The sequence below is a fragment of the Cydia pomonella genome, chromosome 16, assembly GCF_033807575.1.
Source record: "Cydia pomonella isolate Wapato2018A chromosome 16, ilCydPomo1, whole genome shotgun sequence".
Classification (NCBI taxonomy): domain Eukaryota; kingdom Metazoa; phylum Arthropoda; class Insecta; order Lepidoptera; family Tortricidae; genus Cydia; species Cydia pomonella.
This window is the reverse complement of record NC_084718.1, coordinates 16374096-16401697: the sequence shown is the minus strand read 5'-3', so window position 1 is coordinate 16401697 and position 27602 is coordinate 16374096. Positions and strand designations below refer to the sequence as shown.

Below are 27602 nucleotides of genomic sequence, written 5' to 3'. Positions count from 1 at the left end.
TTTTTAAAAACGTGAATTGTCACTTCGCTAAACACCATTTTCGTGCATTTTCCTGTTTTTCTGTAGAATATTTTTTTTAGTTTCTCTGGAGAAACATTTGATATAGAAATAGTTAATAGCAGTTCCTATTGCAAGAGTTTCAAACAGTGTGTTAAATATAATTTAGACTAGGTAGAACATTTTATTTAGTGCACGCGGATTCACGCACCAGTCGTCACAATGGAAAATCTCAATGAAAGCAATAATAAAAATGTGTCGTTAAGTTTAATAGCCGAATACGGCACTTCGGATTCCGATTCGGACGATACAGAGACTCGGTCTAATAACACGAACGATTCAGATGCCGCGGAACTAAGTGAAATGGTGTTGAAGAATAATATTATAAATGCTTGCGCTCATGGTCCGTTGTCGCGGCCTTCAGCACGCGAGGAGGTAGAGAAGTCCAGGCACATGATCATAGACAGTTCGGAGAGTGGTGTGGTAGAGTATGAAGTGACGGAATACCGTGAGGACAGTGATTCGGATTCAGATTCGTCTAGCGATTCGAGCGACAGTGATGTTGACTCAGTGAAGGACATTCTTGAAGAATTGTCGAGCAGGTAGGTTTGAAAAGTCATAATTACGCAGTAATCGGTATTCTGTTTAATCAGGTGTTTTAAGTGCAGTTTTATTGCAAAAAGATAATAGTTTGTAAACATAAATAATCTCGAGTTTATTGGTCAATGTTCATAACCTATTAAAAATGCAAGGTTTTAAGATATGCAAAACTTCTTAGATCAAAAGGTCATCTGTATTCTATGGCTAGGTCATGGTGAAGCATGAGAAGGGTTTTAAAATATTGTAGTTATTAAAGAGGCCATTTAAATCAAAGAGTGACCTTGACAGTGAGTTCTTAAGCAAGTTTACAATTTTCTTAAATTATTAACACAAATATTCTTTGTTGCTATATGTGAGATCTTTCCGGAATGGTATTGATATTTACAATAACATGTGTATTGAAGAAGAAAAAAGGGAGAATTGATGTCTTTTCAAATGTAGATAAGTGTGATAAATATGTGTCAATCCTATGCACATCAGTGAATCTTGTGGCTAATCTAAAGTAATTTATATAATATCCATTACAAATCAGCAGGATAATAGGGTATTGTTAAGACAAAAGTGGAGGACCCGTGCAAAATTGTCTTTTCATACAAATGTTGTCCTCATTTTCCTCGCTGAACAACATTATTGAAATGTAGGGGCATAGCTATGGTTAATAAGGTAGAAGTACTAGTGCTCAACGCTGCACTACTCACCGACATGGGCACTTTATTTCATGGCAATATAGGTTAAATTTGAACAACGAAGATTTTTCTGTATTCGAACTTAAACCTTGTCACTTTGACATAAAGTGCCCATGTCGAGTATTAGTGCAGCGTCGAGCACTGGTACTTCTACCTTATACATCAAATTATGTAAAAACATTTTCCATAATGCCAGTATCTAGAGAAGAAAATGGGGACTATGTTTGGATGGACAAGTGGCTGTCCCCTATTGTCTTAATGGATGTTGCAATTGGTGTAAACATGTCAGTTTTTGTCATCACACCATCTGTTTAGCTTTAGACCATTTACTTTGGGGATTTTCTAACATACCTTTCTTTCACTATCTATGTCATATTGTGCAACAAGTACAGAATCATGTGTTGCATAAAGTTATGTAACTATTAAATTGTGTCAAAATCTATGCACACAATATAAATTCTATCTTTATAAAAAAAAAAAATCACAGAACAAACAGTTTTTTTTATAAATGTTTTTGGGGGACAATCTTACACAAATCGATCTAGCCCCAAACTAAGCTTGTACTATGGGTACCTACTAGGTGACGAAATACATACTTATATACATAAAAAACACCCATGAATTAGTAACAAATATTTGTGTTCGTCACACAAATAAATGACCTTACCTGGTTTGTATTATACTTCTATTTTTCATCTTGGACCAGTGATGAGACAGAAACACCTCGTGCGGAGAAAGCAGAGCCTCCACGTGTGCAGGGCGAGCTCGGGTTGGATGACCTGCCGCCAATTGAAGATCTGGCCATCAGCCTGCCGGCACAGGAGATGACCAAGATCGGCACCATAGCCAGCATTGTAGATAGATTAGGTGAGTTTTAATAATAAAACTTTCATGAGACACAGACATGTTACTTAGTTAGTTTTACTAACTAGCCTAATCTTGCCTAGATTTACAGGCAATCTAGGCATTTTCTGCAACTCAACTATTGTGTCAATTTTGCGTGAAAATGAAGTAGCACTACTTATATAATGAAATATTCTTTGACTTATTTTACAAAAGTGTTCTTCAATAAAAAGACACTGCAAAATCGCTTACCTTTTTTTTAATGCAAAATAAAATGACCCTTCCATCTATGGTACTTAGCAAAGTTTTCAGATTGTTAACTGTCTAGTGTACCCGTGACCCTAGGTGCAGAAGAATGTGTTTTGTTGTTTCCTTTATTTCCATGCACACTGCACATGCACACAGATGTTAACACTTTTCCAGGCTGCACCAATCTACAAGGTTTTCCCAAAAAATCCAAATATATTCCAAGTAATCCAGCTTTGATGATTCATTTGTAGACCAGGCACATTGCTCAAAAGTGCAATCTAATTTGAATCTTAAATCGGAACGCTTAAGTTGAAATTCTATTGGCGCGTATGTGGTCGATAAATCTTACTATGCCTGGAAAAGGGTTAAATATATTAAAACGGGTCACTCACGTATTTGAAATCGAAGATTGCTCGTCGTGAAGACATGCTTCGTCTGTGTCCGTCCATCAACGCGTGCTTAAAAACTTCACGAGCGAAACATGTCTGAATCTTGTTGTTGTTGCTGTCCTCTTTATCTCCAATATGCTAGTGCGATAGAGAGGGAGATAACGATATTTCGATGTTCGCTGTAGGCATTTAGTCCATCTGCATGCCGGCTCTAGAATTAAGACAGTGGCGTAGATACGCGAAACGGCCCCCCGCCCACGGCCTCGCACTTTAGGGGTCCCAACCGAGAACCAACCCTTTTTATTGGGAAGGGCTTGCTGATGCGACTACTTTAATCCATTGTCACGGTTTTGATTTTCTTGGAATCTCGGAGCGCCCCAGATTTGACGACCTTGAATTAAATAAGTGTGTCGGTCCAATTCACACGAGTACTTATCGTCTCATCATTTATAAAAATATGAAATGAGGACACGAGCAACTGATATAGGACAATTCATATTTATGCATAATCACCACACAAACGCATCTCCTTCCTTAAGACTATCGACCACCCAAGTGGCACCCTCATTAGGGGGATTGTGTTTTCTAATAAACCAATTCATTTCTGTATAATTCAGTATATTAAAGATGACCTTAGTTCTGTAGAAAGCGACCAACTTTTTATTTTTGTCAAAGTGACTTACACTATAACTTGTGAAGTTACACTAGTGAAGTTGGTCGTTTTCTGCATAACTACGGTCAGTTGTCCTACTTATCCCCCAATTTTCAATCTATGTGATATAGTTATATTACTTGCTTTTGACTTCATCACTTAAAAACGGAAAGAAAGCGGCCGCCATTTGCCGTTTAGGTTGATAAAGCAAAATAAAACTATGTGACGAATACCAAAAGTTCGGGAATCAGTAAGCCTACTACAACATTAATATATTGGATTATACGGAAACGGATTGGTTTATTAGAAAACACAATTCCTTAATGAGGGTGCCACTGGATGGACAGTGCACTCTTAAATTGCTTACTTTTGCTCAAAAGATGTGTTTGTTTGTTCAGTTATAGTGCGGGCGTTTCCTGAGACCCCTGCAGTGGACCTGGACAGCGTTTTGTTCCTGGATAACGGCGCTAAGGCCCTCGGCAAGGTCTTCGACGTCTTCGGCCCGGTGAGTGCTCTACTACGAAATAATCTGTTATAACCGATAATTTTGACAAAATTCATAACCGATTATTGGAAACTCGAATAACTGCTTACGGTTATTTATTTATGACTTATATTCTATGAATTGATCTTATCATAGACTACAAAATCCTGCCGTTTTTGGCTGTTACACCTGTGACTATAATTTTTGTGTTAAATATGTAGAATAAACAAAATACATATACCAAATTTACTTCTCTTATTTATTTTGATTGAACATTGTATCACGTCCAACGTCATATTTTTTATTTTTACTGTATTTTGAGTGTTTTATTTAAAAACGAAATGTTAGGGCTCACATTCCCTAAAACCGTACCTTTATTTTCGTATTTTTTTAATTACTTGATTGTAAATTTATAATGTTTTGTCGAAAATAACCGTAACCGGCTATGAAGTTTGGCCGGTTATTGCATTCCCTAGAGGGAATATATATAGACGAACCGCTCAATAAATTTTGACTTCGAAAAGGGTACATATGACTGACACATATCAGTGAAAATTATCCCTTTTCCATCAATATACCCCGCCCGCAGCTTCGAATATTACCCAATAAGTACGCCATATCCCGCTATATAAAGAAAAGTTGTGATTTATCAATAAAAGTTTTGACTGGCTAAAATATAATTATATACGCCAAACCTCTTGTGCTGCACTACAATATTTGAGATTACAATATTCAACGTGCGTGCTGTACAGTAATTGCTCGCGGCACAATTCCCGTGGGTCGTTTTTGAGCTGTTGTCAGACTTCTATAATAGTTCTAGTTCGTTGCATTTACTTCGTTACAACTTGATAGTAAGTAGCCAAGTGTTAGATGACAGTCTACTAACTAGCCCCTGTGACAGTTCTTGATGGGATTAGGTTGCGAAACAACTCCCTAATTGAGCCGCGTTAAAATGTCACAATAAACTAAATATTTAATAATTCACCGCCGCGGGCGAGATTCGAACATGATTCTCCGATCCATTACTCTACCAACAGAGCCCCCGAAGTTTACCCCACTGCGGGGATATTTAAATTTACCTTTATTTTAAAAACACATGATTTCAATATTGTGTTCTTCTGCTCAATGATTTGAATTATTTCATCATATTTTTTCTCTTAAAACTTTACATTACATTGCTGGATTTAATGTAATGTCATGCTATACCTTTTTTCGTAAATACGATACGCTCGTGGGCAACTGCCGTTTAATTTATTTATGGAGCAAACAGTTTTAGCATGCAATGTCTGCCTTAGCCCGTGACCTTGGCACAAAAGGCTTTTTATTGACTTGTTTGTATTTTCCTTTGAAATTATATTGGAGAAGGCGAGGGAGGCGGGCTATTGAAAAAATATATGAAGGTCATAAAGTTGATACGCAGTGGTTTTATGACCGGTTCTATGAGCATTGAGGAAAGATTTAATATTAATTAACCTTCATTCGGCAGTTGGATAAAAAGTAAGTTTACGAGTACCTTGATATTATGGATATGTGTGGGTAGTTATGTAATGTCCAGAGTTATTTCACTCAAAACTTATTATATGTTGTGACATGTTATTTGAAAGGCACCGATAATTCAACTAAATTTACCCAATTGATTAAAATCTAACCACAGCTAAATAACACTAACACGTTTGGCTAGGAATATTCAAATTACAGTTGAATTTTTAAATTGTTCCCTGGGCAACATAAGTAATCAAGATCATCATTCGTGATTTTTCGTTGTCAAACTTGGGTTTAGTTAATAATATCAATAAAGGTATGTTTTGTTTATAACTTCGGAGACCATCGGTTAAAGAACCACTGGCCTGGAGAATCAATCGTTCAAGAGTTGCAATTAGTTAGGCAAATCGATACTCGGAAATCAGCGAATGTTAACCTTGTTATTGTCGTTCTGGGAAATCCTCCCAGATACAGGCTGCCCTTGGACACGCCAGTTTATCGCGTTAACCCATTCAGGGCCAGCGACTCAGCGTATGGGTCATGCTCAAACAGTTCCGCAGGGCCAGTGACTCACATGTGACTCATGAAGAAATTCTGATTTAAACATAAACGAAATATAATTTGACGTAATAACGTACGTATCCACTAAGTTAACAACAATTTCTATGAGGTATATTAAGATTAAAAATTATAAACAAAGGTTTTTTTAAATGAAAATAGAGCCTAGAATATAAAATTTTGGTTTACTATCAGTGCAATATAGTAAATATACTGAAATTCTAGATACATACGCGTTGCAAGCAAACAGAAAAATCCATATTTCAAAGATACCAAAAATATGTATATTTTAGAAGTTATTGACATGACTCAGGGTATGGGTCACCGTGGCCTGGCGCTACTTGTAAAAACTACAAATGTTTCCGTAGCAGGCCAAAATAAACTTTATTGGCTGGTTTTAAAGCCGATTACTGTTTAGATGATGGCAAGCAACATTTACCAAGCCGTAGTATAATAATATTTTGTTTTGTGTGAGGGGTAAGGCAATGAGGATTTTCTCCCGCTGTACTTTTATGTCATAATATTTGGTGATCGTTGTATTGGGTAGGCAATTTATACCTACTTACAATGATGTTAATATTCTTTTTTTTTCGTTACAATATAAAACAAGGCTGTTGAAATAGTCACCACTACAACAGTCACCAACTAATATTGTATTATTATAATAGCGTGTGACAAATATTTACAAGTTTTTTAAAACGTCTTCGTGGTTTCTACGGTAGATTAGAAAGAAAGTACTATAATAAATTTTAAGTGGTCTATTGTTACTATGTGATAATGACTTTTACCAAAACAAAGATAACGACCGACCAAGTGTAAGCTTACCGGACACACTTGGACAGTAAACAATGAGTGCATCCGAGCGGCGGTATTATCTTTCATATGGTATTTTCACAGGACTTCAAGAAGTGTTTCATCCCATCCCCCCTATTAGAGATGTATTTTGGAGTAATATGGGAAATATTATTTAGTCACGATTGTGCTGTTTAGTGATTTCGTATTTTGTGACCTTGGCTGTGAATTACCGGAACTTTTTTGTTTACTTATTATTATTTTTTGGTACAAGCTTTTATCGCTAACTGTACTTTATTTTTCACATGGAACTAATACTTATCGAGGCAATTGTAACAACCCCAAACACAATTCGTTTGCGTTGTTTTATCATATAGTTCCCATGGCCATTTTCTGTCTTCATCATCAGATCAGCTCCATATTGATTATAATGTTGCATTGTCATCCGATTTACATATGTATGCAAAATTTCATCTTAATCGGAAATCGGGTCAAATTGAACTTCCAAGATGTGACCCAAAAAACAACAACAACAAACACAGATAGTTAAATATGTAAAAAGTAAAAATAAGCATTCCTACAAACTGCAATCTTTTTTTGATAGGCACAGAAAAATAGTGGTTAGTAAAAATATTGTATAATGTTGTTGAACTGGCCGGCTTCATTACCGGCGATTTATTTACCGTACACGCCAGGCCAGAGACCCATAAGCTGAGTCATACGTTTTAGCTAAAAACGGTTTGTATGATGGCCCGGCGTATTGTGTACGCTCGACGGGTCTTGGCCATGAATGGGTTAAGGTACCATTCGGATGCAGACTACACCAGCATTACTGCAGCGCGACTTTACCGCCGACTGCATTACTGCAAAAATCCGGGCAAAAATATCGATTTTGACATTAGCGGCAGTAATGCAGATCTATCGATCACAAACAATAGTGTGACGTCAAAGCAGGGTTCGAAACCGGTATTGAAATTTTATGCTTTGCGGGGAACCATATAATATCGGTTAAACTCAGACAATCGCCAAATCCTTTTAATTATCGACTTTTGTTATGGTTTAAGAATTTATTTCTCCAAAAGAATATTACAATTCACTTACGTAGAGAAATACAAACAATTATTTACATAGTGCACGAATAGCATAAAATACTGTTACTAATTCTTCTTTATTTCTTTTCACAGGTCACAGAACCCCACTACTGCGTGCGCTTCAACTCGCAAGAGCACGTGCGCGAGCGCGGCGTACAGGCCGGCGCCGACGTGTTCATCGCACCCGCCAGTCAGCACACCAGCTATGTGTTCCTCTCAGAGCTCATGAAGTGAGTATAAACAACCACACTACTGCATACGCTTCAACTGGCAAGAGTACAGCGTACAGGCCGGCGCCGGCGTATACGAGAAAACTTAGGCCCTGTGAAGATGTGAACGTAATAGCCGAAAGGGATAGTTCCATACATTAGAAAGGGACAACATGATTCGGCCCTGAATCGATGTCAAACTTCGGTTTTGTAGGAAGTTTCCTTTCTGTACGGTAGTACTATTATTTATTAGCCGGGTCCACACATAGCAAGAGCAAACACGCGAGGCAAGGCCGAGGCACGTCTACACTGGCCGTTTTGTGCGCGAGGAAATTGCCTTGCACGTTTGCTCGCTCTGTGTGGACCCGGCTATTATGTTGTTATAAATAAATAAATATTATAGGACATTATTACACAAATTGACTAAGTCCCACAGTAAGCTTAATAAGGCTTGTGTTGAGGGTACTTAGACAACGATATATATAATATATAAATATTTATAAATACTTAAATACATAGAAAACACCCATGACTCAGGAACAAATATCCATGCTCATCACACGAATAAATGCCCTTACCAGGATTTGAACCCGGGACCATCGGCTTCATAGGCAGGGTCACTACCCACTAGGCCAGACCGGTCGTCATGTTATAGTTACTGAATTTTGAAAAGCGTTTTTCAATAAAAAGACATATCAAGATTGTTTACCTATTTTGCAATGCAAAAAAAAACTATAGTAGCGCACACGCAGAAAACAAAGGAATGCAGCTGATCAGTACTTCTTGTGAAAGTTATAGACTGCTATCTCGTTACAAATTCAGTATGAATATTAATACAAATACTTCTTTCTCAGAGTAAAAGGCTCCGACGCGTCCTGGTTAAACGACGTAGAGCCGCCGCCGCACCAAGTCGAGTATTCCGACGACGAAGAGGAGAGGAGAGCTAGGAAGGCCGGCAAGGAACAGAAGCAGAAGCCCGAGGACTCCGATGGCGAGACGTCTAAGCGCAAACCCAGGTACCTTGCCATAATCCATGTACATTGTGCAACGAGGGGGGTAAGTGAAATTTTGGAAACGAGGGTGATTATTGACCCAAGTTTGCAATATTCTTACCCCCGGAGTTACACACAATGTTTTTCATCACACTTGTGAAGAAAAAACTAAATTTTAAACGAAATAATTCTTAACCTTTTGAACCTGCATGAAATAAGAACTTTTTCGAGCAAGTGTGATGAAAATAATCTTAACCCTTTGACCGCCAAAGATTTCAACTGACGCGCGCGGCGACAGTCCAATATCAACCTTCGTGCATTCCGACAAAGTTCACGGTGAGCGTCGCGCACGATAGGCGAGGCGTTCAAAGGAAAAAAAAACGACTTCGTAATTTTAAATTCCTATTTTTTAGGTCATCAAATACTTCGCGCATGTAACGCCTCTGTAGTTACCAGCGTACATAGGCTACGGAGACTGCTTACCATCAGGCGGGCCGTATGCTGTGGCCGTTTGCCACAGACGTAGTATAAAAAAAACTTCACCAAATGGTGCTTTCCGAAAGCAAATTCACGAGTTATTAAATTAAACTCATTATAGAACAGCTTATAAAGTCAATCAATCAATTTTTCGTGTTATGGCTCCATCAAGGTGTTGATGATTCTGCCAATGTCGAGGTTGGATAAGACACGGCTAGTATATGAATCTTATTGTCAGTTAGAACAAAAAGTTGACAGTTCCGAACAACTGACAGGCCGATACCGACCGGCGGACTGCTAATCAATGGGGCCCTTCACAGTTCTTGATCACATGTTACATGTTCAATAAATTTTTCGTGTTATGGCTCCATCAAGGTGTTGATGATTCTGCCAATGTCGAGGTTGGATAAGACACGGCTAGTATATGAATTCATGTTTCTTCACGTTTTGCGGTTACAGAATTGTCGAACGTCAACTTTTGACAAAGTTATCGCAATATGAATGGAGTGTGGAATTAAAAGGAGGAAAATCTCTTATGGCAGAACTATTGCAAAAGTGACCAGCTTTCAGATTTAAATAATAGTTCCTAATCTCTCCGGTGGCGCTAGGTAGGCTCATGGATTACATGAACCATAGAGGTATTATAATATACAGATGAAATGGGGGTGGGGCAACAAATAACCCGACCAAATTACGTAGGTTGTTTTTGGTATGTTGTCAGGAATGTTAAAACATGTTTTTAATTTTGTCGCATTGCGTATGTTCTGTCCCTTTCGGGCGCTCGCGTATAGCACATCTATATAAATACTAGGTCTATGACATTTTATTTCGGTGTATTGTGGCGCCGCCTATTTAATGTTTTTTGATGGACAATTTTCATACATAGAGATTTTCCTCCTTTTAATTCCACACTCCATAGCAATATGTATGGAGCTGTATAGGCTACGTGCGAAGTGCATGGTGGGGGTAAGTAAAGCGATCGCAGCGCATGGTGAAAATTGGAATTAACCAAGGATATTAACATTTCGTAAAGTTATATGGCTCGAAATGGAACTTTAATTTACGATTACTCCTGAAATATTCATTTAAATTGTATTGTGTAAGAGACCATTGTAATCTGTATGAAAAGCTATATATAACTAACGTATTTCATGTGATAATTATTAATACTGTATCCGTTTAAATAGCTTTGCAAATGCCACATCATATTATGTGATCTTTTTTTAATAGTTAAGGATGGGTATAGTAAGTTTTCCTTAAAAGATAGACATTCACCACCGCAGACTTTTTTGTAGACCCGTGAAAGAAAGACAACCCCATCATACATTGTGTTGTTTTAGCTGAAACGGATTAGCCAGCGTGATTTTTTTCCGATAACATCGTCTTATTTCAATCAATTTATCCAAAACCTTAACAAGTTATATACCTAAACCTTCCTCTAGAATCACTATATTGATAGATGAAAGTCGTATGAAAATTCGTTCAGTAGTTTTATAAGATGTAGTGAATTGACGTTTTTCCCTAGATTTGCGGATGCTAGGTTACGTGAGTAGGGAGGATATGCCGATTCCAGCTCACTTTAGGTATTTATCTCCCCCTCCCCCCCCCCCAACCCCCCTCACCCCCCCTCCCCCCTCCCCCCAACCCCCTCACCCCCCTCACCCCCCCCCCCCCCCCCACACACCCCCCTCTCCCCCTCCCCCCCCCCCCTCCTCCCCCCTCCCCCCCTCACCCCCCCTCACCCCCTCTCCCCCCTCTCCCCCTACCCCTCCCCCCCTCCCCTCCCCCCTCCCCCTCACCCCCCCCCTCCCCCCCTCACCCCCCTCCCCTCCCCCTACCCGGCCGCCGCCCCCCCCCCCCCCTCCCCGCCCCCCCCTCCCCGCCGCTGCCCCTGGCCTGCGCCACTTGGTAGTTCGGCAAAGATCCGTTAGATGGCGCCACTAGTCCCCCCCCCTTCCCCGCCGCCTCCCCGCCCTCCCCCGCCCCCTACCCGCCGCTGCCCCCTGGCCCCTGCGCCCCTTGGTAGTTGTGCATATATCCTCGCCAGTTGGCGCTACTTTCTATGTTTAAGGTATTTATCTCCCGAGGGAAAACTTCGCTAAAATAGATGGCACCACTTTGTACGTGTACGACAAACAAAAAGTGACGAGGTGGCCTCCAGTGGCGAAGGTCGGATTCGAACCAGCGTCTTTAGCTGACCGGGGCGTCTTTAGCCAGTTAACGTCATGAACCCCTAGGCCACCCCGTCACGGTGAAACTGGTCCTAATTTCTCGACTATATATGCAATCGTAGTGAGACTAGGCGTTATGTGAAATTCGCATGTATCGATGCCAATTTCCTATAGCTCGTTGAGCAATAATGTAAATGACTACATTTGACCTCGCTCGACAAAGATGATTCAGTTTGCACCGAAAGTTGAGGTAAGTACATATATTTATATTTTAATTATTACAAAATAATGTAGTTTCGTTTCCTGTACGATAACTTAACAAACAAATCTTTTCCTCTTTTCATAGAGTTCATGAGAACCGTTTCACACGTTTCTTTACCACATGCGCCCCGCCCGTCTACACCCCACCCCTCCACTGAATTTTTCTGCTATAAAAGAGCATGTTGAACCATATTCCCACTACAGTGTCACAACGAATATTGCGTTGAAATCATGGATCCGCAAGCTTCATCACATACCAAATGTAAGTATAGTTGTATTATACTCAGATTAACATTTGAGTATTTCACCTCTGTTCTGTCTGTGTAGTTTAAATAATCTATCACTTTCGACCTATCCCCTATGTTCTCAATTAGGAATACTTGCATACTTTTAATATAAATAATAACAATATTTTTATTATATTTTCCCCAGCCGACAACAATACCATCACCACTTGGTGCTGCCAGTGCTGGTTGTCCACCACCACAAGCGGCGGCGGCGGCGGCTGTGACGGTGGCTGTAGCAGCTCCACTTCGCAATCGTCACCCGGACCACAACCGATGGCAACAGCAAAGGCACTGTTAAAACAAGACGATGGGGACAAGGGAAAAACAAACTGCCTAGAGAGCGCTTCTGAGAGCGATACGAGCGATGAAATGAAATCTTTTTATCAAGGATGTAAAAGCAAGTGGATAAAAGCGTTCCAGAACAATACTCTGATTAATAGATGGCGCCTCCCCATGCCATTTCACACATTTAGAGCGGAAGTAGCGAGATTGTTAAAACGATTGTATATCGAAGGTCACCATGACGATTGTCATATTTACCTGTTAATTGTAATGTGGGACGATTTAAACGATGACGTAGAAGAGATAGTGGGAGATGCTCAAATCAACTATCAAGACTGGATTGCGTTATTAGGTGGCGTTACAGCGGAACTATTTTCACGCGTGGTGTTCAATACTAAATCTTTTAATTATTTAATCAATGTAATATTTTGTGTGCTAGGTCCAAACATAATAGCTTCCGGTGATTATGAATGTGAACCTAAATGTAAGAATGCTCGTACATATTAAGGTGATGATGCATTTATTCCTTGTCATTGTTTAATTTTAAATTGTTAGCTCGCTGCGAATGTAAATGTTTTAATGTACACGTATTAATAATAAATTCATATTACTGAATATAGGAATGTTTTATTGAGTGAAACCTCATTGATTTGGAGTAAATGAATATTTATTGAGTAAAATAGTTACACAATGTTATCTTTTTCTATCCAACTTTTTTCATTTAAGCCAAGCCATTTTACATACACTTTATTTCCACGACGCTTTAAAACTTTTTCCACTAGATAAATGTCATTGTGTTTAGTTTTCTGCAACTCTTGTTCATAAAAACATCCAGAGATGGGTTGGTGATTAGCGTCTTGAAGTAAATATGTCACTGGATTAGTAGTTTGCACTTTAGTTATTGTAAATATTTCCGTAGTCCAATTGCCGGTGTAGCCTTTGGCGAAAGTGGATTTATATTTACTAATTCTCACATGTTGACCGACCTTGAACTTGGCACGTGGTTTGACTTTAATGTGATTGTAGACTTTATGTAACAACTGTTTAGAGTTGTTTTTATTCACACTCGCCGGTGCCATACCGATAGTACGATGCAGTTTGTTATTGTAATATTGTTCCACTTCACTTGTCAGCTGTATCCATTTGTAGGAACCATTCATGCTAAATTGTTTCCAAATCCAATGTTTTAAGGTTCTAATTAGCCTTTCCACTATGGAAGCTTTCATGACACTATAGGTAGAGTAGTGATTGATATGATGATGTTTCATGAGCGATTTAAATTTGACATTGAAAAACTCTTTTCCATCATCTGATTGAATATTCTTGGGCTTTCTCCCGTTTTCACTCAAAATTCTGCTCATTGCCTTTGTAACATCTTCAGCGCTCTTAGACTTTAGCGGTTGCATCCAAGCGTATTTGGAAAAGGTATCGATACACACTAGAATGTACTTGTAGTTGTTATTATCCTTGGAGTACTTTTGCATATCAATTAGATCAATCTGCCATGTGTCATCGAGCCCCCTCTGAATGAATCGACGACGTGGAAATGTTTTTCTCGCATACCTGTGTATCTCGTTGACCACTTGAGCTTTACTCATTTTTCTTCAATCGCTTTCCTGGAGCTATTGCCGTTGCTGATGGTGTTTGGGCTGGTTGTGGTGCGTGTGTTTGTGTAGTAATTCTAGCTGATAATTGTTCAACCTTTACCCGTAAATCTTTTATATCTTTAATATTTGCCTTTAGCTTTGTGTTTAAAAATACTACTTGTTCATCCAATTCAGCCCTACAAATAGCATCAGTTTTAAGAAAAGATTTATGAATTCCTGCCACCCGTCTATTTTCAAAATTTACTAAATCTCGTTCCACTTTCAAGTCGTCACGGATTGTAGACTCGCTACCCAAGTATTGTCCAAACTTGTTAAGAGGCATTGTGAAAGTGAACGATGGGGGAGGCCTCATCGGTATTTATAACAAGGTAGCAAGGGGGGAGAGGCTTAGTTACAAAACATGTCTGTTTTATTAGATAACAGCTCAGAACAGGTTTAAAAACAGCTAAAACAGAAGAGGGTCTGTTTTCTTACTTTAAAATTATACCGCTCTCAGTCAGTTCCTCAACGATTGCATTGATCTCGTTCGAATGAGAGGTGTTGCCAGCATTCTGTGATGCTATCAAAAGCTGTAAACGGCTCACCAGTTCGTTGGGATCATCCCAATAGATATAATCAGTTTTAGGATAAAAAGTTTTAGTTGTTAATACATCTCTTCTACCAGAGTTCAAACATCCACCTTCTTTATGTTTCTTTGATTCTTGTGGTTGTTTAATGTAACATTGATATTTTACACTTCTATCTCCACTCAATTGGCCGTTTGGCGAGAATCCTCTACGATGAGCGTTTGTAATGTCTAAAATATTATTGTAATCCTCTACATCTTTTCTCAAAACTATATTCTTGTTTGGTATTCTTTTAAAGATAAGTTCCAACAGTCCAGGAGTTAGGTTGAATCGTGAATCTTTAATATGTAACACGTCATCAATGATTTTAACCCGACTATTACCAATATGCATTTTATTATCCTTGAGATAAACACCAAATGGTATTTTTGATGTTTTTAAAAGATGTTTCATATATTTATTTTGTAGATCATCAATACTACTATTACCACTACCACCACCACCTTCATCAAATTCAAGAGCCGACTTCATATCTTCAGCATCGCTAAACTCTTCATCTCCCTCTGTTTTTCTTTCATCATCATCATCATCATTATCAACATCATCATTAGAATCATCTTCATCATCATCATCATCATCAGCAGCATCATCAAACTGTTGTGTTTTTGTAAAAAGATTATTACTCCACTTAATCAGTTTACTATTGGGTTCTTCGGTTTTAATCAGATATTTCCTTTTACGTGAATGTTTTGACAATGGTGTGGAGGTCTTTATCAAAGGGAGCTGGGGGTTATTCATTACTGCTGGTTTAGCATTGTCATCATTATTATTATTACCTTTAGATTCTAAAGCTTTAGTCATTAAAACATTGAGCGGTTTTGTAATTGGTTCAAAGGTTTGAGCTAGCGAAGTGTCAAGCAAAGTTTTATCTGCTCGCAACGCTTTTACTTTTCTCTTTACACTCTCAATGGAATCTACGAGTTTCCGTTTCAACTTTTTATTACCAAACATATTTTATTTTATAGTGTATGTGCTGATGCTGCTTTTGCTGCTGCTGCTGCTTTTGGTACGGCCGATGCTAATATGTTGATAGGATATAAATTAAACGACGTTGTTCTTCAGTAGCTGACAACATAAAACTGATAATAAACCGGAGATGACACTAAATTTTATACAATAATGAAAACGTCAAATCCTTTACGATATCGACCCTTATTAATGTCTCTCTCCTTGTCGATTGTTAAAAAAGTGTACTTTTTCTGCCAACACTCGCGACAAATTTCCTTAAATTTTTCCCAACCCATATCGGTGTTCACGTGATCGTCATAGGCATGTTTTAAATTCAACTCGTCCTGTTTGAATAGCAATATAAGATTGGCATTATCACGTACCAACTGTTTAGGTATCCTACTATATGTCTGGCATAAGTAGAAACAATCTAACCAACGATGACGTCCCATTGCAAAGTACTGACGAATGGCATCTTGATCTTCCAAAGCCACATCGTCAAATACAATGACGCTGTCCTCCGCAGCTTCCTCCGGTGGGACGACTTGACTCTTATCATTGTACGTGTGAAACGGTATGTCACCCGCTTGCTCTAAAACGTCACTCAGAAACTTGTATTTAGGTTGATTCAATGATTTCGAATAAAGATAAACATTATGAAACTTTACACCGTTCGGATGTAAGAGCAGAGACAACAGAACATTTGTCTTGCCACAGTTGGAAGGTCCACAGATGAGACATCTAATGTTATTCGCCAGCAACGAGCCATGTTTAAGGGAGCGACGAGTCATTGCTGGTTTCACATTATCATCTAGCACAACACTCCAATCTTTAATAGCCAGTGACGTGTTTTGTTTTTTAAGCTTCATTTCACTGTGATGTATCAAATCGTTAGGACATGTATTTTATACTCACACATACACACATACATGATCAAATTTCAAAGGTTTAAATATTATATAGATATATAGGCATACTTTATACTCACGTACACAGTCAAGTATAGATACTTGAGATGATAACACACATTGGCGGGGTTAGTGTTAAGCATAATCCCAAACGACCTAGACGACTGCGATCTCATAGTAGCGGTGGGGGTATTATAAATAATTTAATTAATAATCTACCATTCGAAGCGCACATACCCGGTTACAATTATTGCGGTCCCGGTACTAGATTGAAGGAGAGATTGGCTCGCAACGATCCCGGTGTGAATCCGCTTGACGAAGCTTGTAAATTACACGATATTGCCTACTCACGTGATAAAACATTGGAGGGACGTCATCAAGCAGATTTGCGATTGGCCCAAGCTGCTGAAAATCGTTGGCGTGGTAACAATTCAATTGGTGAACGTATTGCCGCGTTAGCGGTAGATAAGATTATGAAATATAAAGTTAAACACGGTATGGGTATGATTCCCATATCTAAAGTCATTAAAGCAAGTCGTGATGCTGTAAAAAAACACATTGCGAAAAAGAAGGATACAACTACTAATACACTACTAAAAGTGGGTGTAAAAGCTGCGAAACATTTTGTTAAAGGGAAAATTGTTAAGGGACAACAGAAACAGCGAGTCATTCCAATACCTAAGAAAGGCGGTTTCCTACCAGCTTTGATACCGCTACTGGGTGCTTTAGCAGCCACGGGAACTTTGGCCGGCGGTGTTACCACTGCTGCTAAAAATATTTATGAAATGGTCAGGAATAGAAATAATAATAATAATAATGAAAGCAAGATTGTCGGTAGAGGTTTATATTTAGCACCTTATAAACGTGGAATGGGACTCTACATTACACCGGCTAATAACGCAGCAGCAGCAGCAGCAGCAGCAGCAACAGTATCGGCAACTGCAAAAGTGGCGAAAAAAAAAAAAACAAGAAATTAGATTTACCTCCGATTGGTCAAGCTCTCACCGATGTGGACATTGTGAGATTTGCACGTAGAGAGAAAATCCCCTACTTTAGGGGTGTTTTCATGCGAGATAATCTCCCAAAGAAACCTCACTATTATGAAACTGGTATTATCAATTTAGACTCTCAGCAGGGTGAAGGTACACATTGGTGTGCCTATGCGAAAAAGGGTGATTATTGTCTATATTTTGATAGCTTTGGTGATTTGAGACCACCTCGAGAGTTTATTGATTATATAAATGATTCCGCTAGTACCAAACAACAGCGCAACATGCGAGTAGAGTATAATTACAATCGATTACAGAAATTTAATACTGTAAATTGTGGACACTTATGTTTGGCCTTCCTGTGTACCAATGCTAAGCGTTTGTTTTAAATAAATATCATGAGCATTACATGTGTAGTTTCATTCTTACATTAATCGTCTACCCGTCAGTATCATGTCTATGACATCATTCACAATAAGTCTGAGCGGTAACGAGCCTGTGTTGAATGTAGACTTTCAACCGGCTCTAGAATTGGACAATGATGGTTTTTACGAGTGTGCTCTCGTGTACTTTAAGACTTTCAACACTATTCCTAATGTTGATAAGAGCAATAATATGTTTCACTATGGGGATGATGTAATCGCAATTCCTGAAGGTTCATACGAGCTCTCCAGTATAATACACCTCTTGAACGAGGAAATGACAAAGAGGGCTAAAGGTGATGGTGAAAAATTGGTGGATATCTTTGTAAATAACAATACCTCCAAGTGTATGATATTCTCGCCAAAGTATGATATTCGCTTTGACAAACCAAACAGCATAGGGTCATTGTTTGGTTATTCAGCGAAAAAGCTTAAAGCAAAAACATCACATTGGTCGGATAAAACAATTAATATAATCATTACAAACACTATAAGAATAGAGTGCAATATTGTGGAGGGCTCATTCGTAAACAACAAGCCGTCACATGTTTTACACGAGTTTTCACCTGACGTCCCGCCCGGCTACCAAATTATTGAACAACCTACCAATATTATATATCTACCCGTCAAGAAGAGTAACAATCGCATACAAAACATTGAATTGCGCATTGTAAACGAGCACGGTAATACGGTAAATTTCCGAGGTGAAAGCATTGCACTTCGTTTGCATATTCGTAAAAAGTAAAAAAAAAATGATTATACATAACAATAAAAGCCTTGGTAACAACACCTTCACAACTAGTCGAGATCTTGCTCTCGTCGAGAGAACTACTACAACACGTCGTATTAACGAGAGACAGCGGCAGTCACTACAAAAACAACAACAACCAAGGAAATTGACTAGAGAAAACAGTACATTTTTACAGAGTATCGGTTTCAAAGTATGTCCTCGTCATCTATCTTAAACATTGGTGAGAAGGTGTTATTCGATGAAAGTATAGAAAGTATAGAATTTCACCCATACACTCCGTATAATGACTCTTTCAAAAACAACGATAACATCCACATATGTATCAACCGTCAAGATCTAATTCTACTACCGAGTCAAAGTCAAATATTAGTGGAAGGCACTGTGGAGAAAGGCTGTCTACTGGTCAACAATGGTGCTGCTTTTTTATTTCAAGACATTCGTTATGAATTGAACGGTGTGGAGATTGATCGAGCGAGAAACTGCGGCATCACATCCACCATTAAGGGACTAATCTCATACACCAAGGAAATGGACCATAGTCTTCAGACAGCGGGGTGGGAAGTTGGTGCTAAAAAGATACATGACAAGTTTACATTAACCATACCACTATCTCATTTCTTGGGTTTCGCCGAGGATTACAAGAAGGTAATAATGAATGGGAAACACGAGTTGATATTAAATCGCGCCAGTATAGATGTAAACTGTTTAGATTTAGCACCCGTTGATCCGAATACGGTACCAAAACCGCCGACTCCAAATGGTGAGATTGAAATCACTCGTGTCACATGGAGGATGCCAGTCATAAAAGTATCTGATAAGGAGAAACTGCGCTTAATGTCGTATGTTGAGGGCAGCATACCAGTTCAGATAGCATTCCGCACGTGGGAACTGTATGAATATCCCATACTACCTTCCTCAGAACGTCATATTTGGTGCATCAAGACTAGTACTCAGCTTGAGAAACCTCGCTATCTCATTGTTGGTTTCCAAACGGCACGCAGGAACGACAAGACCAAAGATATGAGTATATTCGACCATTGTAATCTTACCAATTGCAGGGTGTATTTGAATGCACAGTATTATCCATACGATCCTTTTTCGGCTGAATTTAAAACAAACAACTATGCGCTCTTATATGATGCATTTACCAATTTCCAACGATCGTACTACAGCCGTGATCATACCAGCCCTCAAGTAAATTATGCTCATTACAAGACACACTCTCCATTAATAGTCATTGACACGTCCAGACAGTGTGACAGCTTCAACTCGGGAGCTGGTGCTATTGATATTAAATTGGAAATGGAGTTTAAAGAGAATGTACCTGCCAACACCACGGCATACTGTCTCATTATCAATGATTCACTGTTTGAGTACAACGCTCTCACCAGTGCCACACGTAAAATCATTCAGTAGAGCATTGACCACCCTCAATTGTAAACGTGTCTTGGAACTTTGAAAATACGTTTAAAAAATGAATTATTCAAACATTTTTTTACCTTCTTACACACCGTCGATTGATTGTTCCGGTGCTGGTGATGGTTGCTGTGAGCTGAGCAAGAGTGTCTACAATCTCAAACGCTGTCCTGCTGGTGCAAGTGCTCCGATTGCAAATATCCATGTATACTTGAAGTTGCAGTTTATTCAAGCTAAAATCAGATTACATACCTGTGTCAGTTTTAATGGCCATTATGAACTCACCTGTGAAGAATGGAATGCAATGTTTGCGGAAAAAGTTGACGTCATTGGAAACTTCTTTCATAGCCCAATGTGTGTTTCACCAGAGCTGATTCAGTGCGATCGTCTTCGGATGTGTATCTCTCCTGTACCGTTACTTTTACTCAGCTGTGACAATGAACCGGTGACGAACACACACCCCTTGGTGATAAACCACATGGAATGGAGTCATATCGAATGTGTTATGGAGTGTATTAACGCACGTATCGGATACTTGAACAAAATAAAGTCTACCTACGAAAACCGTCTCAACTTCTTCAAGAAACATTTCAAGATATATCACCCCGCTAATGTTCAACATGCACGCAATATTATAGGTAGTTTGTGCAATGTAAACGATATTGTCGACTCTGAAATCAAGTGTTATGCCACCGATATTTTGTGTAATACCTATATTTTCAATTGAAACGGTTAAAGTTTCATGAAAATAAAAATAAAAAACAATAACTAACCTATTTATTATTTATTTTAACATAGAACCTTATCTTTCTTCCTCCCCTACACCAATGCAATTGTAGGCTGTACAGTAATAACGCGCAGTAATAATTGAATATTACGTCTTTTTTTTCTACTCACAAAGTGGGTTCACCAGAGTATACTTGAAGATATGTAATCATTCACTTGTGTTTGGTCGACGGGAAATCCCCGTTTTCTCTAACCATTCTCAGTCAAGCCCGATGATGCAATAATGACTCACTGTGTCGACACGTGCAAATCATGCGTGGGCGCGTCGCCGGCCAGGCTCCCCTTCCCCGCTTCGCCGCGCACCGCAGACGCCAGCGCATGGCATGATGCAACTCACTTAGTTGCCCGCAGCCCGCCTCACGGCACGACCGTACCGTTGTCTGAGCGAGTGAATTGAAGCATCACCATGGCGTTGTTACATCATTGCAACTTTTGTAACGAAGATGTATTATCAAACTGTTTGATATCTCATTCGGAAAGTGACCGCCACATCCTGCTTTGTGCACAAGAAAAGTCTGCCGACGGTGCTGTTTACATTGTTGACAGTGCCTTCAAGTGCAGAATAATTACATACCGGATTAATGGGAGTGCAGACATTTTGGATCCTAAAATGTATTTGTTGAATATTGGAGAAACGCTTGAAAAGCTGATTACCATTGAACTAAAAACACATAAACATGTAAAAATAAATGTTGAACTCTTTGGTACTTTTGTGAAAACCAATGCTGAAGGTGAAGTGATACGTGATCTAAAGTCATTCAACACAAAAAACGTGGCTCTGCATAAAGACTGTATGGATTTTCCATCGTATTTTGAACAAATATCCTTGTGTATTTCCAAAAAATGTGAAGATTTCAACGAAAGGGACAGCGGTTGGGGTCTCGAGAAGATTGAGTTTCTCAACGTCAACGTTAACAAATATCAACCACTCAAAGGATCTACATATATACCACTGCCACCCGAGGTACAATCGAAGAATGCATGTGTTAACGTGAAAAATCGTGATAACAAGTGTTTTTATTGGGCCATCATTAGTGCTCTCTATCCAGTTGATAAAAACAGTGATCGTCCCTCATCGTACCCACATTATACAGACATTTTTAACGTGACAGGTATAAAAGATCCGGTTTGTCTCTCGGACATTAAAAAGTTTGAAAAATTAAATAAAATCAGTGTTAATGTATATGGTATTGATACAGATAAGAAAAGGGATGACAGGGGTCTGACTATTGTACCTCTACGTATTTCGAAAATGTCTTGCGAAAATCATGTAAATTTGTTATATTTTGAGAGAGGTGATGTTTCACATTATTGTTGGATTAAAAATTTGTCTCGTTTAGTGAGTTCGCAAATTAGTAAGCATGGAAAAACAACATGGATATGTGATGGGTGTTTACACCCCTTTGCAAATAAAAATAAACTAGATCGACACCGAGCAATTGGTTGTGGGGAGACACTTGTAGAGCTACCTAAGCCTAATAATAAATACTTACGTTTCAAAAATTATAAAAATAAAATGAAAGTGCCATTTGTAATTTATGGTGACTTTGAATCGATTTTAGTTCCGTTAGATAATGAAAAGTCTACTACTACAAGTGCTACTTGTAACACCCATAAACATGTGCCATGTAGTTTTTCCTATTATATTCATTGTGAATATGACAATAATTTATCCAAATTTGTTATCTATCGCGGTGAAGATTGTGTGGAGAAATTTATACAGAGCATTCGTGAAGACGCTGATAGAATTATAAAAATCTTGCAAAAAGTCGTACCACCAAAAAAAAATTACAGCGACAGCAGCGGTGCTAACACATCCTCCAATATATGTCATATTTGCAAGAAAAAAATTGGAGATGATGAAGCTTATGTAATTGATCATTGTCATTTAACGGGTAATATTAGAGGCAAAACACACAATTCATGTAATTTGAATTACCAATTACCAAAGTTTATACCAGTCGTCTTTCACAATTTGAGCGGTTACGATTGTCATCTATTCATTAAGGAATTAGCCAAGATTAAGGGAAAGTTAACCTGCATTCCCATTAACAAGGAAAAATATATTTCATTCGATTTAAGGATTGACGAATACAGTCTAAGGTTTGTCGACTCGTATAAATTCATGTCAAGTAGCTTGGATAAACTAGTTTCAAACCTTTCACAGGACCAATTCAAAATACTACCAAATTTCTTACCACCATCCGATAATTGTTACGAACGTGAGAAATATATGAAGTTACATACGCGTAAGGGAGTTTTCCCTTACGAGTATGTAAGTGACTGGAGGCGGCTTGAGGAAACTGCGCTACCCCCTCAGGCCGCCTTCTATAGCAGCCTCACGGACTTAAATATTTCCGATGAGGATTACCAACATGCAAAAGATGTTTGGGATGCGTTCAATATTACAAATCTGGGTGAATACTGTGACTTATATTTAAAGACAGATGTTCTATTATTGGCTGAAGTGTTTGAAAACTTTAGACAAGTGTGTATAGGTGCGTATGAATTAGATCCGTGTCAATATGTCACTGCACCCGGTTTGAGTTGGGACGCCATGTTGAAACATACCGAAGTATGCCTAGAATTGTTTACGGACTATGAAATGATTCAATTTATAAAGAAAGGTATAAGAGGTGGTGTCTGTCAAGCGTCAAACCGCTATGCTAAGGCCAATAATATATTCATGCATGATTATGACGTGAATCAGGACAGCAGTTTTATCATCTATTTGGATATAAATAATCTTTACGGTGATGCCATGCGACGCCCGCTTCCAATCGATAACTTTAGGTGGATGAGTGAAGACGAGGTTAAACTGTTTGATATATCAACACAACGGATAGACTCTGATGTTGGATATATATTGGAAGTAGATTTGGAGTATCCACATAGCTTACATGACTTGCATAATGATTACCCTTTCTGTGCTGAAACCAAACTACCAATTGAGGGTAAAATTAAAAAGTTATTGCTAACGTTCGATAACAAAACCAATTATGTTGTGCACTATGCTAACCTCAAACTATATATTAAAAAAGGGTTAATTTGTAAGAAAATTCATAGAATTCTCACTTTCAATCAATCATCTTGGCTAAAATCATATATTGACTTAAATTCGCAAATGAGAGTCCAAGCTAAAAACAGTTTTGAAAAAGATTTCTTTAAACTCATGAATAACTCCATATTCGGGAAAACTATTGAAAATGTCGAGAAAAGGGTTGATGTCAAGTTGTGTAAACAGTGGGATACTTTGCACAGCGAACATAAGCAACGAACAAAACCTACATATGGTCTCGATCGTTACATTTCCAGACCAAATTTCCACAGTGCCTCTATTTTCTCTGAAGAACTGGTAGCTGTGCAAATGAACAAAACCATAATTGTATACGACAAACCTATTTATGTAGGTTTTAGTGTATTAGATTTGAGTAAACAAATCATGTACAACTTCCACTATGATTACATGTTAAATAAATACGGTGATAATGTAAGCCTTTTATACACGGACACCGACTCTTTTGTTTATCATATCAAAACAGATAACTTTTACGAAGACATTAAACCTGACTTGCAAAGCAGATTTGACACTTCAAATTTGCCTCAAAACAACGTATATAATTTACCACAAGTCAATAAAAAGGTTGTGGGCATGATGAAGGACGAAAACAATGGAAGAATAATACGAGAATTTGTTGGGTTAAGGGCAAAAATGTATGCGTATATATTAGACTCGGATGACAATAACGAAATTAAATGTATAAAAAAAAACAAAGGTGTTAACGCCGCTGCTGTACGTAGGTTAAATTTTAATAAATACTATACCTGTTTAGACTTGAGTAAAACTCTCTATGATAACATGTATAATTTGATTAGTGATAAGCACAATATGTACACTCAAATTAGAAGAAAGAAAATTCTCTGTGGTAAAGATGAAAAGAGATTCATTTTGAATTATGGTAATAAAACCCTTGCATGGGGACATTGTAAAATAGCTAAATGATTGGTAAATAAATAATTACTCATTCACTTTTAAACTTTTTTTTTTTATTTCAGTATACCTATCTATCTACACACCTGCGCATACATGATCATTTCTCCACATTATTGTTCAACGAGCTATAGGAAATTTCCCATTCCCAATTCAAAAAGCAGTGTATAGGTTTTTAAAGTGTTGGCAATGCGCGTGTAACAATTCTAAAGGTGCAGGCATCCATAGGCTACGGTGACAGTTTATCATCAGGCGGACAGTATTTGCCACCGACGTGGTATAAATAAGTTCACCAGTACCAGGAATCGGAATTAGGTCAGCTAAAAAAATACCTATTACATAATATAGAGTGGTTACAACCGGATATAAAAATGTATTTTTCTTGAATACCTGGATATTCGATATTTATTTATTATTCACATACAGATATACTCGACTTTGCTAGTTAACGACATACTTAGGTTTAGAAACTCCCTTTTCTAAAAAGTGTGATGTAAATGTTACCAGATGTAACTAGAAATAGTTACAACTTTTAGATTAACATGAAACATCCCGTAATGTAAGTAAAAACATGTATGTTTAACATTACGACTAGTACCTGGATAAATATCGAATACCCAGGTATTCAAGAAAATATACATTTTTCTATCCGGTTTTAACCACTCTATATTATGTGCTCTTGCAAATATGCCCGTATGCATATTTTAAAACAAACTTATTGGGCAGTTGGAAAAGTACAAAGTCCATATATTTGTTGACCACAAGCTCCAAAACCAACCGCACCTGGAGCAAGCCGATGCCATCGACCTGGACCTTGACGCGTACACGTGCTCTGTGGCGTCAGATACATACAAAGTAGCGCCAATATATAAACATATAAATATATATATGCATATTTTAAATCTAACTTATTCTCTCTCTTATCTCGATCGACCTCGACGCCCACGTAGGAATTTGCAGGTGGCCGTCGGCGCCACGGTGGCGGCTGATGCAACACGTCGGGAGATAAATACCTAAATTGAGCCAGTAACGAGAAATTAGGACCAGTTTCACCGTGACGGGGTGGCCTAGGGGTTCATGACGTTAACTGGCTAAAGACGCCCCGGTCAGCTAAAGACGCTGGTTCGAATCCGACCTTCGCCACTGGAGGCCACCTCGTCACTTTTTGTTTGTCGTACACGTACAAAGTGGTGCCATCTATTTTAGCGAAGTTTTCCCTCGGGAGATAAATACCTTAAACATAGAAAGTAGCGCCAACTGGCGAGGATATATGCACAACTACCAAGGGGCGCAGGGCCAGGGGCAGCGGCGGGGAGGGGGCGGGGGAGGGCGGGGGAGGCGGCGGGGAAGGGGGGCTAGTGGCGCCATCTAACGGATCTTTGCCGAACTACCAAGCGGCGCAGGGGGGAGGGGGAGGGGAGGGGGGGGGGGGGGGGGGTGAGGGGGAGGGGGGAGGGGAGGAGGGGGGGGGGGGGTGAGGGGGGAGGGGGGGGGGGGAGAGGGGGGGGGAGGGGGGGGAGGGGGGGGGAGGGGGAGGGGGGAGGGGGGTGAGGGGGAGGGGGGGGGGTGAGGGGGTTGGGGGGGGAGGGGGAGATAAATACCTAAAGTGAGCTGGAATCGGCATATCCTCCCTACTTACGTGACCGTCGTGCACATAGCGAATAGCGTCAACTCGTTTACCTGTTAAATTCGAAGCACAAATTGTCTTAAGATTTTGATTCGTCTTGATGTGTTTATATGACTGTTCGGTTTCGGATCTTACTCAATCTATGTATCTTTGGTAGTGTTAATTGTTATATTTCACTACTCGCAGTTTCGGTAAACCAAATATTATTTACAGTACATATTCCCGCACGTGTACGGGAATGAGCACTTTCCGTGCATATGTCGAAACTTTGAAGAGCCATATGTACTGTAAAATGTTGAACGATACACGCGCAAATAGGTAATTCGCAACTCGTGTCGATTTAAAACACATTCGGTCGTGTTTTAATTTATCACCACTCGTTGCAGATTTTCTATTTTCTGCACTCTTTTCGTAAATGACTATTCTCATGCTGGTTTATGTTTTTCAGGAACCAAAGACCTTCAGAATCCAGCAGCCGCTTCGGCAGCGGCCCGTCCCGCGGCCGCAACCCGTTCTCGGCGTCGCGCCGCCCCGCGCCCCACCCCCACCCCCGCGCCGCGCGCCTCTGGCCCAACGACAAGACGCCCCCCCACCGACTTCGTTCCCCCCTTCGCCCCTCCCTTCCCACCCCCGTTCAACCCCGCTACGCCACCCCCGTTCATGCCTAACGCTTTCCAGTTTGGGGGTTCGCCTCGAATGCCCCCTATGCCCCCGATGATGCCCCCGTTCCGCCACGCGGTACCCATATTCGGAGCCAATTTCTGCGGGAATCAACCGCAGTGGATGAACGGCCCGCCACCCCCTCCGGGTACTTAAATGGATGTTACGTGTGTATCTTATAATAATTAGTATAGTTGTACTTCTAATACAAAGTGTGGTTATCCAAAAAATCTATATTTATATGAAATAAATATACTGTGGTAAGGAAGTTTGATTTTTATTAGTTAACCTCCATGTAACCTGAAAGGAGAGCACAGCCAGCAACAGAAGTAGCTATGCGAACGAAGTGTTTGTAGTCACGTCAACAAA

General features: G+C 39.3%; 2 protein-coding genes across 3 annotated transcripts; both read left to right on the top strand.

Moving 5' to 3' along the window:
* On the top strand, positions 1-27501 carry LOC133526593 (H/ACA ribonucleoprotein complex non-core subunit NAF1). The gene is made up of 7 exons (XM_061863284.1): positions 1-599; positions 1990-2150; positions 3815-3921; positions 7917-8053; positions 8887-9048; positions 27022-27108; positions 27155-27501. The coding sequence occupies exons 1-7, from the start codon at positions 220-222 to the stop codon at positions 27387-27389; spliced, it is 1269 nt and encodes a 422-aa protein (XP_061719268.1). The 5' UTR covers positions 1-219; the 3' UTR covers positions 27390-27501.
* LOC133526588 (uncharacterized) lies at positions 11497-13119 on the top strand. Of its 2 annotated transcripts, XM_061863275.1 has the most exons (3): positions 11497-11922; positions 12019-12195; positions 12366-13119. In XM_061863275.1, the coding sequence occupies exons 2-3, from the start codon at positions 12165-12167 to the stop codon at positions 13007-13009; spliced, it is 675 nt and encodes a 224-aa protein (XP_061719259.1). In that variant the 5' UTR covers positions 11497-11922; positions 12019-12164; the 3' UTR covers positions 13010-13119. The 2 variants fall into 2 exon arrangements, with proteins under 2 accessions (XP_061719259.1, XP_061719257.1); XM_061863273.1 differs by having other exon boundaries at positions 11497-12195.
* Positions 27502-27602: the final 101 nt, after the last annotated feature.